Source organism: Magallana gigas, chromosome 5, assembly GCF_963853765.1.
Source record: "Magallana gigas chromosome 5, xbMagGiga1.1, whole genome shotgun sequence".
NCBI lineage: Eukaryota > Metazoa > Mollusca > Bivalvia > Ostreida > Ostreidae > Magallana > Magallana gigas.
Genome location: NC_088857.1, coordinates 52,009,223 through 52,024,847, shown reverse-complemented (window position 1 = coordinate 52,024,847; position 15,625 = coordinate 52,009,223). Strand labels below are relative to the sequence as shown.

Genomic DNA, 15,625 nt, shown 5'->3' with positions numbered 1-15,625 from the left:
ACGATTTTAAGAATTGTTTCGATTTCTAATACATAGTTTGAAATCTATCTTTAAATATTACACAACATGATTCATATGGGGTTTCTCGAAATTCTTGTCGGAAAAGTCTAAAAGTGTAAAAAAAAAGTGTGTAATTCAAATACAGACTAGAAACTAATTGCTATGCAAATTAAGTTGATTTTAAAATCAATGAAAATCGATAAAATCAACTCCTGTCAGTACTTCAGTACTTTGATTATAATTTACTAGACCGCAGCGAGGATCTTACATGAGAATATAGCATACGACTTTTAATGGCAGCAGCAATAGATAACGACTACAAAACACCATTAAATGTCTAAAAATGACACAATTATATAAAGTTAAAACATTTAGCAGATGTGTTTTAATGCCACCCAATCTTGGGTAGCATTGCATTTTACGCCGTATGAATTGTTCAAAGATTATCTTTTTTGTAATATGCAAAATAAAGCTGAATAATACTATTAAGGTCAATCATGAAACTTTTAAAATCATTGATTTCTAGAAAGTGTTTTTTTCGGAGTAAATTAAAATTTCACAGTTCCTAAAAGGCTATTCAATTATCTTATTAAAACTGCATACCCAGTTTGATGGTAGAAAAAGAGAAATCAATGATAATTCCTTTGTTCTCCATATCGCCAGGATTCAATGCAGTCAAATGAAACTTTCTTGTGTTAACACCTACATGATTCCTGTGGCCTCGCGTTTTATAATGCACAAGTACATTGTACGTGTATTATAGAAAACAGTCGCAATTGTTTGAAGTAAAGAGTGCCTTACAGATTGAATTGAAAATAAATACATGCATAGGACAGTTACGTATACTTAAATAACAACCAAAGACAGGGTAATGTGTGTTACGACATTTATTATCACAGACTAAATTTCTACTTTAAAAAAAAAGATTGAGCACCAAGAGAGTTCACCCGGCCCCATCCACTGGACCAATAATAACATGTTCGATTCCTTGACCGCCTGATGGAGGGCCATTTAGTCTGTCTTATAGGTGGAGGGGTCGTACTGAGGCTCGATCCCGGCCCCCGACAGCTTCTTAGTGTACTTGACCATGTCGTGGGGAAAGAAACTACAACAATGGATCAAACAGAATGATGTTGGTTACGTATCAAAAACACCTGATCAAACAGAGTATCGATGGTCACTTAACACATCTTGACTTCTTTTCTTACAAATCAGGAACTATAGATACATGTACAAATTCCACATAAATTATACATTTGCACATAAGGCTACATTTACATACGGAATTGCTATTTTTTTTCTTGTTACTACGTAAGGAGTTGAAGAACTGTATAAGGTGTCTCATGTTATCAAGTTAGAATCAATACTTTATTTGACATTGTATGTGAGAACCATAATTTTCATAGCGTCTTGCTCTCAATAGAATCATTTCAAAACATCAAAATTATGAAATTTTGATAATTTTAATGGGTATACTACATCAGATGTTGAATACCTGGCAAATGGTTGCTTAATTAGATATGGACAAGAGTAACTCAATACTTACGCCGATATCGCCATCTGGAATTTCATTCTTCTCGGTACATAGACTATTTCTTCGTTGGTTAGCGTCCCCTCTACCGTTGCTAAGGCAACTTCTTTTGGTTTAAGTATATTCCCTACTCTGTTGAAAAATAAACAATTCTAAAAATCAGTTATGTTACTATATCGGTATTTTAGCATTTTGCATGTAGACTAGTCTGGCGTGTTTAAAACATTGATATAAAATCATGATGCACTTTTTTCCGTGCGTTCACTTGTGTATTTTTCTTCAATCTTAGCATCCAACTCTTACTTGTCTTTTGGCTGTTTCACAAGACCCGTGTCTACAAACATTGGACAAACTGTGGTAGTGTGGATGCCATCTTTACCCAGAGTTCTCAGTTCTTCATTTAGCGCTTCGGTGAATCCAAAGGCAGCGTACTTGGAAGAACTGCACAAAAAAGAAAAACCATTAGAATTCACATCAAAATACACAAAAGTCTAGACAAGCAAAAACATGGCTTTACAATGAGATGAGGTGTCTTACACCGTAGCAGAACTTTTAAAATCAGTTTTCAACAACGTTTATTTCAAATTTAGAATAAGCCTGAATCAAAGATTATAGTATTTTGTCCAGACATAAGATTATAGTATTTTGTCCAGACTTAAGATTATAGTATTTTGTCCAGACATAAGATTATAGTATTTTGTCCAGACATAAGATTATAGTATTTTGTTAAGACATAAGATTATAGTATTTTGTCCAGACATAAGATTATAGTAATTTATAACACAAATTTCAAACGTTAGTTCCACTACATTTTAGGACAGAGTGCTGAAAATCTTGGATGAAAAGTTCAGTTCAGTGTATTGTCTTTTTAAAAGTACTTATAACACTAAATTTTATTTTTTCAAATAACAATTTGTGAGGATATAGCATGACAAGGGCATAATACATGTAGACAGATCTGGCTTAAAAAATCGAGCTGTTTTCAAGTTTGGGTAGTTATAGAAAATCCCAGAAATCCTGCTTTTGCACACTTTCATGATAGAGCAAGAACACCCCATCACAACTTTACTACGTGCCTCTAATTTTTTCTGTTATTAAGATAGCTTTTTATCTCTGCTTTTTTTTTTTTTAATATAACCTTGTCTTCACCTATATTTACTTTACATGGCAGCTTATGTGTAGGTCTTAAGCGTTAGTCTCAGTAAATTGCGCTCCATAACAAAAGTTCGGGCTACTTTCCACTTTTTATTTTTATAAATATTCAATAAAAATTATACATCGCCAGTGTTAAATTACTATTATACGGTAGCCACAGTAATTATACATTCTTAATGGATATAGAATGAGAATTAATTTGGGTTGTGTGGTCCAGCATCTGTAACATTACATCACTCACCTGTAATCCACCAGGAATGCCGTGCCCGACTTAGCAGACATGGACGCCATTGTCACAATATGCCCTCTGTTGTCTTCCATCATGGCAGGCATGAACTCCTGGCAAGTCTAAGTAATAATCAATCAAAACGATCAAATTCAAAAATACATGAAAGAAAGTAAAAGGAAATCTAACGTTAATGTTATATCTACACCAACGAGTTTAGATAACCATACCCAAAAGTGGGAGAGGGTGTTGATTTCAAACGTGCGTCGGATGTGCGCCTCTTTGACTTTGAGGAGCTCTCCCCCGGTCAGTATGCCAGCGTTGTTGACCAGGATGTAGGGATCTCCGATCTCTCTCCGGACTTTGTCGGCAACTGAGCGGATCTCGTCCGTCTTCGTCAGATCACATACGTAACTGTAAGCAGTCCCGCCGTTCCGCTTGATTTCCTCAGCAGTGGCATCATTTGTTACCTTAAGAAGATTGTTAATTAGATATACACGAAGATTCCGAAACTCAAAGATAGACTCTAAACTATCGTCCGATACCAACGGGTTATCACGTCATAATGAGTAAATGACGTGATCACCCGATGGTGTGCGTTGTATTTTTTTTATTTCAAAATAAAAGATTTAAATGAATTTTTAAGTCTGAAATATGTCGGTCATCAAACGCATCCTTAGACGATTTCAAGTCGTATACATGTATATATTTACATTCTACTGTGTTTTTCCATTAAATTCCGTGATGTTTAAATGCCTCTAAATGCAACACCTATTCACTGCGTATGAATTTACATGTAATTTACATAAGTAGTTCTCAAACAGTGATTTCTATGTAATCGGTTAAAAAATGTATTTCATAAATGTTGTCAAAACACCATGTTTTATAATTATTCAACAAAACAGTTGACTTTATTGTTAAAAGCAACATTTCAATAGTTATTTTTCATGGATTATATTTTCATGCTCGTCGATCTCATCTCAACGGTCTCTGTGAAAACCAGTTTAAACCGGTATTACAAATCAGCTGTTCTTGCTGTTACTAATTTACTCCCTCCGTGGTCTTCACTTTATATCGATTTATTTCAGTAAACAATTGATTTCTTCAGTAAGGGAATGTAAATATAAGCATTAAATGCTTTATTTTTGACGTCGTCGTGTCAATAACTGCCGTCAGGTGAGCAGACAAATTATCATAACGCGCTAACGCGCGTTATTCAATTTGTCTGCTCACCTGACGGCAGTTATTGACACGACGACGTCAAAAATAAATCATTCAATGCTATAATGAAACGCTAAAGGCCCTGTCACACCAAGCTACGTCCCCTAGGCGTGTTCACGGCGTTGTTAAATTCATGGAATCGCCGTAGGATCGCAAGGAAAATTCAGAAAAAATGTACAGTTTTATTTGAAAATTTTACAAGCGGAGTCGCCACGGCGTCCTGACGGCGACCGAGGCGTTCTTACGGAGCTCCCACGGCGTGTAACTGCGTTTCCACGGAGTTCTACTTGGCGATTAACTGCGCTCTCGCTGAGTCTCCGCCGAGCGCTCATGACGTGCTAGGAGATTTTACCGCGCGTCCACGGCGTGCTCTGCGCGCTGACTGCGTGCACAAGACGTTCTTTTCTTCTTGGTTGGTTAATATTAATTTGTACAATTGTATGGGAAATAAACAAGAATTTACATCTAGTAAACAAATGATTAAAAAATTGTTTTGATTTTATGAAAAGGTACGTTGTAATTGAAACATAGTTAATTCTAAACAATTTGCGAAGGACTGGGATTAAACTCTTAGTAGTCAGGTCTACAAAAAAGATCCGTTATTAGTTGTTAAAAAACATTGAAAAAATTTGAAAACAACAGAACCAAATGGCATGAATTCCATCAACGTCCATTGATAGGTCTTCGAATATTAACAAATGCTACTTTTTATATAGTCATCTACATCCAGTTTGATAATTATTACATCGCTTGCTATTGTTCAACAGCCATTTTTCGAGTTTTCGTGGTCTTGATGACCACGCACTAGAAACGCCGTGGGAGCGCGGTGTGAACGCAGGAGAAACGTCACGAGAGCGCGATGAACGCAGCAACAGCTCTTTGGGGTCGTTGTGTGAACGCAGCCAAATGGAAAACAACTTGTTCAAACGTTGTGGGTGCGCAGTGAGCGCGCGATAGAGACGCAGTGAGATCCCAAAGGACTCCGTGAGGTCTCCGTGCAAGCGCAATTCACTTATCACTGCGTCTACACTGCGATTAGCTGCGTTCCTTGAGCGCGCCGACGGAGCTCTCGTGGCGCTGTTGGAGATCTTACGGCGCTGTCATGGCGATCTCACTACGCTTCTAAGGCGTGTATTTCAGAACGCCGAGCCACGGCGCGTACTTTGTGCATGTTCAAAGTGCGCGCCGTCGCATGGCGTTCTTCAATATTCAAGGCGATCCCACCGCGACGGACGAAGATGCCGTTGTTACGGCGCTGTAGGAGACTCTACTGCGTTTACCTTGGCGTTTTACATTATGTAAGGACCCAGCGGGATCGCCGTGAGGACGCAGCTCCAGTGTGACAGGGGTTTAAACGAATTTTGCGAGTAACACTTTATGGATGATATAAAACGCTGGTACGTTTTTACTTTTTTACAAATCATTGCATAGACTAGTTTACATGACACGGTAAATAGTGCTTTCAAATGTTGCAAGGTTCCACGGTATGCTATATACAGCTTTGATAAACAAAGATTTATTGACAACAAACACAAAGAATTCAACTGGAGGGAAAGACTGCACGGTTTGCACGGAATACTTACGGATTGCACGAGAAAACATCACACATTTACATGAACTTGGTATGGTGCAAACAATGCCAAACATTGTGATTTTAAATGTTAAAAGAAATACTTCATTGGAATATTACTGAATTACTATAAAACAGTTTCGATGAACATTAAAAGTTCGAGTAAACAATACTTACACGAACGTTCACACAAAAAACTAAAAAATCAAGTTTAGGTAAACATTGCACGATTTACAACAAACACGTGAACAGTGTAATCAGATATTACCCGGTTTTCTCTCACAACACAATTGGGGGGGGGGGGGGGGGGGGGGTCATTCCTCTCTATTCGTTTAACATAAGATAAATAAAAATGTATGCTTTACCCTGATTATATAAAACACTGTTGGTAAAAACTGTGTGTTTTACATAAAACACATTTTTATTTAATATTCACGGTTTACAACAACCGAAACTCGAAGATTACAAATTGAGTTATAGAATTCATGAAATTTCACGGTAATTTGTCGGTACAAGAAAGACCAAGTGAGTGACAAAACTTGGCCTTGCATGCGGAATACCCTCGTACACTGAAAACTAGATAGAATGTTCTATCGTTAAAATGACAGATGTCCTAAGGACCCGGTGTGACCTGAGCGTAGCTAGCCTGGTCACGGTAAGATTATTCTTTCTAGCTGCATATACCCTCGTACACGTATATCCAAATGACAAAGCAAAGCGGCGAGATTGGGCTAGATTTCCGAATTTTCATAGTAAATTTAATTTGTGAGTTTTTGGGATTTGGCCCGTAAATCGATCTGACAGTTGCGTAGACACGCCAAATCTTGTCAAGATTACCTTGACTGGATCTGCATGTAGTCGCACGATATGCAGAGGATTGTTTGTTAAACGATAGCGGCTGGGCTAACGGGTGAAGGGCATTTTAGCTATTTTATAATTATACATGTTCAGCTGAACGATATTCAAGTTTACTGCACGATGCTATCTTTTACTCAACTAAACAGTAGTATTAAATAAGGACAAAATTCTCTCTCTCTCTCTCTCTCTCTCTCTCTCTCTCTCTCTCTCTCTCTCTCTCTCTCTCTCTCTCTCTCTCTCTCTCCACTATGAAATACTCATCAGAAGACTGATACTCATCGGAAGACGTCCCTATCTTAACACTTATGTCACTCTAGACATCACTGTACACGTTAATCAATAAAAGGTTTAGCTATTACAACTTAATCATGGAAGGAAAAAAACCCTGCAATGCAACATGCGTTATACAGCAGATGATCTTGAGTGAAAGTGTCTCACAAACAGGATATATACATGTATATAAACGTATGCTTCAGTGATTGAATAACTAAATTATTTAAATTTATTGATGTCTTGCACGCTAGGGTTTTTCTCAATATGCAGCCTACTTTTAAATGTACATTTACAAAAATACATACACGTGTACGTATAGGACAACCAAAATCAGTGACAGTAAATGTAATTCGAGGACAAACGTTCCATGGTGCATGTATATAAAATTGTTCATTCATTCAAAAATAACTTAAAATATTCTGCATAAATTACAGTAGGCTAATGCAAACTTGCGAATAAACGGGAAGGGAAAAACCATAATTTCACTACAGTACATTCATTTAGTTACAAATGAACTTAATGAAATTAATTAAATGAATCAATTATATAAATTTTTATTGCAAGTGAATTAAGAACAAAAGATCCACCCCTCAACATGATATGTGTTACTTTGTGATTAGCGAGTACCTTGTTGATGTCCCATATCACCACCCGTGCCCCCCGTCTCCCGAACTCCAGGGCGATCTCCCGTCCTATACCGTGACCCGCCCCCGTGATTAGCACGATCTCGTTACGGACATCCTTCTTCTTGGGAGGAGACAAGACCTTGATGATCTCTAAAATGTAAAAATAAATTGCGAGCACTAATAAAACAGACAACCTTGCGATGTGACTGAGTATGCCTGTCAGCCCCATGATTTCTGTTTATGAACTCTTCAGTGATAGGAGGAGTGTTTAGTATACCCAACACGTGAAAAATAATATGGGAAAAGCGAAGAAGACGAAAGTGTCAAAATCGGCAGCAGAAGGTGGAGATAGATATGTCCCATTAGCTGATCAAATATTAGACGACAAAAGTGTCAAATCTACCAGTCGAGTGAAAGTTCGTAACCGGAAAGACAGAGACGACGAGGTAAAATAAATATAACTCGAATTTCCTTTATTTTCTTTCACCAGAAGTTTAACTAAAATGTTGTTTTGTAGAAGATTCATAGAGTAAGTGTGTTATTATTGTTCTCTATATATATTCCTTACCAGAAATTTGATTAATATCTCGGTAAATGATACATATGTACATTGAAGTGTTCATTTAGAGTAACAACTGTAACAAGGGATGTTTTAATTTGAATGTAAAACTAACCTGTTAACTTAAGAGACATTTTATTAATGCTACAATATAAGTACGACTCAGAATCTCTTGCTATGGATGATATATTATGATGGTGTTTATGTTGATATTCATCATATCTTTAATATTACATCTGTTGTTCTCTTTTCTTTGTATCTTATAGTATGTAGATGACAAACTATCAAAAAGAATTTTGGAACAAGCCAGACAACAACAGGAGGAGCTACAGGAAGAACATGGAGCAAAGGGGAAGAGGTGAGAGATATCCAGCAACACATACTACCCCATACTGTGACCCTGTCAATACTACTCACATAATTTCAATACATGTACTATTCACATTATTGATGACATGTGATTGTGAAAGATTTTTTAAATCTAAAAATTTTACCTGCATGTATGAGTTTTATTTTACGTATTATATGATAACAAAAAGAGATGTCAGAAATATCCTTACTTTTGTTTGGTTTGTTTGTGCTCACATGATATGATTTTTTTGACAAAGTAAAAAGCCAGCTCCGAGAACAACCCTTGGAACTGGAAAAAGCGAAGATGACTCAGAGTCTTCTGGGGATGAAGATGTGGAAGATGATGAAGAAGTTTATGAGTCAATAGTGAGTGACCATGCCAGACTATCGTTGTATTTACAATGGCCACATAACACGTACAATCATTTATGATTGTATTTCAAGTAATTGACTTCGTTACATGTTACATAGCCTATCATTAAACTTTTCTAACTTCATTACACAGATTATCACTGTACTTAAACTGGCCTAGTTACACACTTTTGAATGGTTTTCTTTTGCTGATAGATATAAAGGAACAGTATTTTACTTGTTAGATATAAATCTTATAAAGTCAGATGATAAATCTGTATGATATATAGAAGATCAATAATTTTTGTATCAGTTTTAGATTTTCTACTTTAAAATTGAGAGCTCAAACATGAAAGGTTCTTATCTGTAAATATCCATAAGGAATGTCATGAGAAGCAATTGCATCAATGTCAAGGTTAAGTAGAGCAACAGAGTTTGATTTTGTTGAGCAGGAGGTGAATGAAGAGGATGAGAAGGCCCTTCAGATGTTTATGAGTAAAGACCCTCCTGTCAGACGGACTCTGGCAGACATCATAATGGAGAAAATTACAGAGAAACAGACAGAAATCCGCACACAGATGTCAGGTGAGGGGTCATAGAGTCAGCTAAATACTGCCTAATACAGAGTGGTTGTTATTATAAAGTGATGCACTGATGAGCCATCTCCAAATGGAAATGGTTACCTCTAATTATATCACACTGCTTCGTGTGAGTTTCTTGGATGATGTAAAAACTAAACTGATGAATTTTGTTGCCTCAGATAACGCCAGTGTACAGATGCAGGAGTTGGACGACAGAGTGGTGAACATGTACAAAAGTGTGCGACCGATTCTTCAGAGGTATCGCAGTGGAAAACTGCCCAAAGCCTTTAAAATTATCCCCAACCTCAGAAACTGGGAACAGGTAATGAAATATTTCCTTAAGTATATAATTCTATGGAATTTGATACCTGAATAGTTGTCCTTGTCTTTTTGTAACCAGGGAAATACTCTGTAAACATATATGTATGTAAAAATTTTATATGAAGTAACTTTGCCAATGCGTTATTGTCCTTTTCAACTGCAGTTGGAGTCCATAAGTCCATCTGTATGTTTCATTGATTTTCAGCTTGCACTGTCACATTTTCATGTTTTGTTTCAGATTTTGTATTTAACAGAACCAGATTCATGGTCAGCAGCGGCCATGTATCAAGCCACACGTATCTTCGCATCAAATCTCAACGCTAAAATGGCACAGAGGTAGGTAATGCTCTGTCACTGAATGGAATAGGTATCGTATAAATGTCCATTAAACCAGAGAGAATTATGATATCTTCTAGTCGTGTTTATTGGATGGAAGTAATAATGTCTGCTGTTGTTGTTTTGTAGGTTCTTTAATTTAGTTCTACTTCCGAGAATAAGGGACGACATTGCTGAATATAAAAGACTTAATTTTCATCTATATATGGTAAGCATTAGAATGATGAACTATCTACACATTATAAGTTTGTTGTTTATGACTTTGAATTTCCTGGATATTAATCTATGTTTAAGAGTTTTTCTTGATTTATATACATTTATGTATATGAAGTTTTAATTCAAGGTCAAGAGCTTATGTACATGTATGTATTTAATTGTTTTAGGCAGTGAGAAAATCCTTATTTAAACCTGCAGCATTCTTCAAAGGAATTCTTCTTCCTCTCTGTGAGGTATGGGTTTAACAATGTTATATTTACTCATGTATAAAATAGTAATGGCTATTAGAGCAGCTGTATTAATGAAATCTTGAATATTGATAATAGAGTTATTATTTAATTAAGGCATTCCTTTTTCACTAAGCATTTTTCATTGTACATTGCACCGGTAACTATAGTACATATAGAATTTATGAGAGTTGGTTATTAAACATGGTAGTTAAGTGAATAAAATACCTGAAAATACCTAAAAAGAAGTTACGGGTTTGGTTACATCTTAAAACTGACCAAGGAGATGCTTCAGACAACAGCTTTTGTAAAACTATCAAATATGAGGCTAGCTCTCTTATTAAGGTCTCTCTAAGGGGACAGATAAAGAGCTTGCGACAGCTGTATGCTATGTGGGGTAGCTCTGTTATTACTGTCTTTGCTTATTTTCAGGCTGGGAACTGTACGCTGAGAGAAGCCGTCATTCTGGCCAGTGTTCTGGCTAAGTGCTCCATCCCCATGCTTCACTCTGCTGCTGCCATATTGAAAATTGCTGAGATGGACTACAACGGGGCAAACAGCATCTTCCTGAAGACGCTGCTGGACAAGAAGTATGCCCTGCCGTACCGCGTGGTGGATGCCGTCGTCTTTCACTTCCTGGGGTACGTGTCAGCCCTTCATCCTAGATCATCTTTTTACAATCTGTTTACACTGTCATCAAACTTGTTTCTTGAAATTATTGATGCTTGTTGAGGTTTAAAGGTCAAGTTTCACTTTTAAATTTCAGCTCATTGAAGTTATCGTAGCTTAGTTCCCACTTCGTTTGTTGTGCATAGGTGGAAATGTTGCTTCAGTGTGCATCAGTTTATGTTCCTACACAGTAACCTGGCTAATAGTTTACTTTAATGTTTGGCAGTGCATAAATATACATTCTTATTAAAACTAGAAGAGGTTTCTCCTCCTGATGTTAGCTTCGTTTTCTTGTTACAGATTTCAGAGAGACAAGAGAGAGCTCCCTGTGTTATGGCATCAGGCATTGCTGACCTTTGTACAGCGATACAAGGAGGACATTTCTAGTGAACAGAAGGAGGCTCTAATGGAACTTCTACGTGCCCACACTCATGAACTGATTACACCAGAAATACGGAGAGAACTTGTACACTCAAAATGTAGGGACGTTGAGGGTGAAATGCCCCAAGGGAGTGGTGCAATGGAGGAGGAGGAGGATTGAGGGAGGGGGATTACCCAAGGACTAGCTTACTGGGAAGTGAGGGGGGGGGGCTTTGTTAACAGTGTCTTTGTTAATAGTTTGTGATTGTTAAGAAATGTTTGAACTCCATGATGTACAATGTTAAGGCTTTTGCAAGGAGGTAATACATGTACAATTATAACGCTGCCGTGTTTCCATATTGATACCTCCTATGGTAATTGACAGGTCAAGTCTACTAGGCGGTCTGCCTAAGTTCCCTTTATGCTTTGTCTGTCACTATACAAAGCACCTACTATAGGTAATGTAAGCTTCTGAAGCAGTGCTCACACCTCCCTTTCCCGTTAAATATTCACAGCCCTGGAGTTTTTAATCACCATACACTACAGTGAACACTGGTTTAACAATCAACAGTAATATTTAAATCATCATTGTAAAAGAATGCTGCTAATAATTTACAGTATTTGTTTTTAAGTATTTAATTATGATCCCACGTGTAACTGGACTTTTCTAAAAAAATAAAAAAAGAAAGTATAAAGGAGTAATTTTCTACAAGGTCTTCTATCAGTTCTATCAGGGGTATGCATACTATTGTGTAATTATAGATGCAAGATTGAAGTGACATGCAACCATAATGAAATATTAAAAGAGAAATAAGATATTCATGTTTGGAATCTTACCAATGTTGAAAATAAAGTGTTGTTTTATAGTTATCTTTTTAATTGTTTACACTACAGTATATGATTCCTTAACCTCAGAATATGTGGATGTTTTGACTGGAATGTAATAAATATGCTCATTATTCCATCGACCGTTTGTAAATACCCAGCACCCCTTCTATCAAGCTGGTTTCTTTGACTTGATTTCATGTTGAAAATTATGCGAGGAAAGTGCGTCCTAGAGAAATCTTGTCTGCTATTGGTGAATCAGAACAAGATTTTAAACTTTTGTACTATGAAGGAGCAAATGATGGCAGATGTTTAAATTTTGGGAATCTCAGTAGCCTACCAGAGCAGGAATCTCGATCAATGGCGTCTTATTGCAGGATGTCCGCCGTGCATGCAAGCATTACGGTTCCATCTCCTTCCAAGAAAAAGTCATTTTCCAAAACTGATATTCCTAGTTTAAGAGCCAGTCTGTTTTTGACCGACCTTGATTAGTGTTCTTTAAAAGCAGACGTTTGTGCAAATGTTGTATACGAACGGAAAAGACTCCTCCATTCAATTGCCGAGTACAATTATCTCACTAAATAAAATAATGCAAAAATACGTGTTATTTTTTATTCGTTTTCTCTAAAATTTGTTATCACAAGACATTTGCCTATTACAGGTGTAAAAGAAACTAGTAGGCTAATTGTTCGAGAACAATTAGAGGTCTTTCCACCTACTATTTTTAATGAATTGCTAGATTGCTCAATAAGGTATACAAAACATTATTATACCTATGATACATGTTGTACTATAAAATGGGAAAACCACGAAGCCATTAATTGATAAATGGTTTTTAAAGATTATTATCAAGCCATTTCTTTAAGAATTCCATGTTGTATATAACGTAAAGATTTATTAAATTACTTTTCTGAATTTTTTTCCACTTACTATGAACAAAACTGAGCCAAGTGAATATTCTTTACACAACATATAAACAGTAAACCTAACAATAGAAGAGAGTGTTCTAGAGGCTAGCTGTCTTTGTACAAAATGAATGGATTGACTGTAAAAACAAGTTCCACTTGAGTAACCACAGGACTTAATGTGATACCTGGCTGACCCAATTTAATACCTTATTGCGCAATCCAGCAAGCTATTGAAACCCTTACTATATTTCTGTATTTCAAATAATATGAAATTTCATCAATTAACAGACTTCCAAATGACGTTGACCTTTGACCTTTATGTCATTTTGTTCGCCCAAGGTAGACGCTTCTATTCCAAGTGGTCCGAACTCTCTATGATAGATAGTAAAAAAGTTGGAAATGATTTTATGGAAGTTTCAATACTTTCAGGGGCAATTACTACTATAAGGGGGCCTCAGATCCTTTCGGTATGAATAGATTGAAGAACCCTCTAAGTGTACTGAAGACAATGGTAAAAGTTCCATATTTCTATCTCTTATGGTTTTAGAGGAGTAGCGATAACAAGCATTTCGTACAAAAGGGGCTATAACTCTGTAATTATTCAAAGGTATGAGCCAAGGGGCTATATTTTAAAATGGCTTAAGATGTCCTACTACATCCATAAAAAAGTTTTTCTCCACCACCCTAAACAAAAGAGATATAAAAACTCATTAATTAACAGTTTCTCAAATGACCTTGATCTTTGACCTTTATGTCATTTTGTTCGGCCAAGGTAGACGCTTCCATCCCAAGTGGACCGAAGTCTCTATGATAAATAATAAAAAAGTTGGAAGTGATTTTATGGAAATTTAAATACTTTCAGGGGCAATAACTACTACAAGGGGGGCTCAGATCCTTTTGGTATGAATAGATTGAAGAACCCTCTAAGTGTAATGAAGACATTGGTAAAAGTTCCATATTTCTATCTCTTATGGTTTCAGAGGAGTAGCGATAACAAGCATTTCCTTCTCAAAGGGCAATAACTCTGCAAGTTCTGGGAGTTCTTTGACACAGGGTCAATTGGTACCATAACTTTTAATGTGCAATTACATAAAGTTTAAATTGTTTGGATAACTCTAATAATAAAAAAGTCACCCCGAGCTAAATAGAAAAAAAGAAGAAGAAGAAGAAACTAGTAGACTAATTGTTCTCGAACAATTAGAGGTCTTTCCACCTCTTTGTTTTTTTTTGGACATAAGATTGCTTCGATAGAATACAGTATTTCTCTGCGTTACTTCATAAAAAGTGTCAAACGATTAAGTTTGCAATTTTTTACTGCTTGACCTTGACCTTTGTCCTTTATGTCATTTTGATCTGACAAGGTAGACGCTTCAATACCAAGTGGTCCGATCTATCTATGATTATTGATTCAAAAGTTATTTGTGTTTTTATTGATTGTTCAAACTTTCAGGGGCAATAACTGCTATAAAAGGGACTTTGGACCCTTTCGGTATGATAGATTGAACGATCGTCTAAGTGAACTGAATACATTATTAAAAGTTTCAAGTCTCTACCTCTAACGGTTAATGAGGGGTAGCGATAACAAGCATTTTGTACAATAGGGGCAATAACTCTATAATTGTTACATGGTAAGGGTCAAAGGGTGATATTTTGAAATGCCTTAAGATGTCCTACTACATCCATGAAAAAGTTTTTCTCTACCATCCTAAACAAAATAGACACAAAAACTCATTAATTAAGAGATTTCCAAATGACCTTGACCTTTGACCTTTATGTCATTTTGTTCGGCCAAGGTAGATACTTCCATCCCAGGTGGTCCGAAGTCTTTATAATAAGTAATGAAAAAGTTGGAAGTGATTTTATAAAAATGTAAATACTTTCAGGGGCAATAACTACTAGAAGGGGGGCTCAGATCCTTTTGGTATGAATAGATTGAAGAACCCTCTAAGTGTACTGAAGACATTGGTAAAAGTTTTAAGTTTATATCTCTCATGGTTTCAGAGGAGTACCGATAACAAGCTTTTCGTACAAAAGGGGCAATAACTCTGTAACTATTTATAAGAAGGAGCCAAGGGGATATATTTTGAAATGTCTTAAGATGTCCTACTACATCCATGAAAAAGTTTTTCTCTACCATCCTAAACAAAAGAGATCTAAAAACTCATTAATTAAGAGATTTGCAGATGACCTTGACCTTTGACCTTTATGTCATTTTGTTCGGCCAAGGTAGACGCTTCCATCCCAAGTGATCCGAAGTCTCTATGATAAATAATAAAAAAGTTGGAAGTGATTTTATGGAAATTCAAATACTTTCAGGGGCAATAACTGATAGAAGGGGGGCTCAGATCCTTTCGGTATTAGTAGATTGAAGAACCCTCTAAGTGTACTGAAGACATTGGTAACAGTTCCAAGTCTCTATCTCTTATGGTTTCAGAGGAGTAGCGATAACAAGCTTTTCGTA

At 36.4% G+C, this 15,625-nt stretch overlaps 2 protein-coding genes across 2 annotated transcripts; one reads left to right on the top strand and one right to left on the bottom strand.

Moving 5' to 3' along the window:
* Positions 1–872: 872 nt before the first annotated feature.
* LOC105342888 (estradiol 17-beta-dehydrogenase 11) lies at positions 873–7,719 on the bottom strand. Its single transcript, XM_011449974.4, has 6 exons — positions 7,462–7,719; positions 3,143–3,382; positions 2,928–3,034; positions 1,835–1,972; positions 1,547–1,663; positions 873–1,105 (listed from the first exon to the last, which is right to left on the bottom strand). The coding sequence occupies exons 1-6, from the start codon at positions 7,687–7,689 to the stop codon at positions 1,012–1,014; spliced, it is 924 nt and encodes a 307-aa protein (XP_011448276.3). The 5' UTR covers positions 7,690–7,719; the 3' UTR covers positions 873–1,011.
* A 37-nt stretch (positions 7,720–7,756) lies between these two features.
* Positions 7,757–11,764, top strand: LOC105342887 (bystin). The gene is made up of 10 exons (XM_011449972.4): positions 7,757–7,906; positions 8,286–8,377; positions 8,628–8,736; positions 9,174–9,306; positions 9,482–9,624; positions 9,862–9,959; positions 10,089–10,167; positions 10,343–10,408; positions 10,835–11,043; positions 11,372–11,764. Exons 1-10 carry the CDS (start codon positions 7,757–7,759, stop codon positions 11,610–11,612), a joined length of 1,320 nt encoding a protein of 439 aa, XP_011448274.3. The 3' UTR covers positions 11,613–11,764.
* Positions 11,765–15,625: the final 3,861 nt, after the last annotated feature.

Excerpts from the sequence above, each read along its gene's own strand:
- LOC105342887 (XM_011449972.4), top strand. The coding sequence starts at position 7,757 with ATGGGAAAAGCGAAGAAGACGAAAGTGTCAAAATCGGCAGCAGAAGGT. Across the intron at positions 9,960-10,088 it reads AACGCTAAAATGGCACAGAG|GTTCTTTAATTTAGTTCTAC; the intron begins GTAGGTAATGCT and ends GTTGTTTTGTAG. Across the intron at positions 10,409-10,834 it reads TTCTTCTTCCTCTCTGTGAG|GCTGGGAACTGTACGCTGAG; the intron begins GTATGGGTTTAA and ends GCTTATTTTCAG.
- LOC105342888 (XM_011449974.4), bottom strand. The coding sequence starts at position 7,689 with ATGGGGCTGACAGGCATACTCAGTCACATCGCAAGGTTGTCTGTTTTA. Across the intron at positions 3,383-7,461 it reads TGATATGGGACATCAACAAG|GTAACAAATGATGCCACTGC; the intron begins GTACTCGCTAAT and ends AATCTTCTTAAG. Across the intron at positions 1,664-1,834 it reads GTGAAACAGCCAAAAGACAA|AGTAGGGAATATACTTAAAC; the intron begins GTAAGAGTTGGA and ends ATTTTTCAACAG.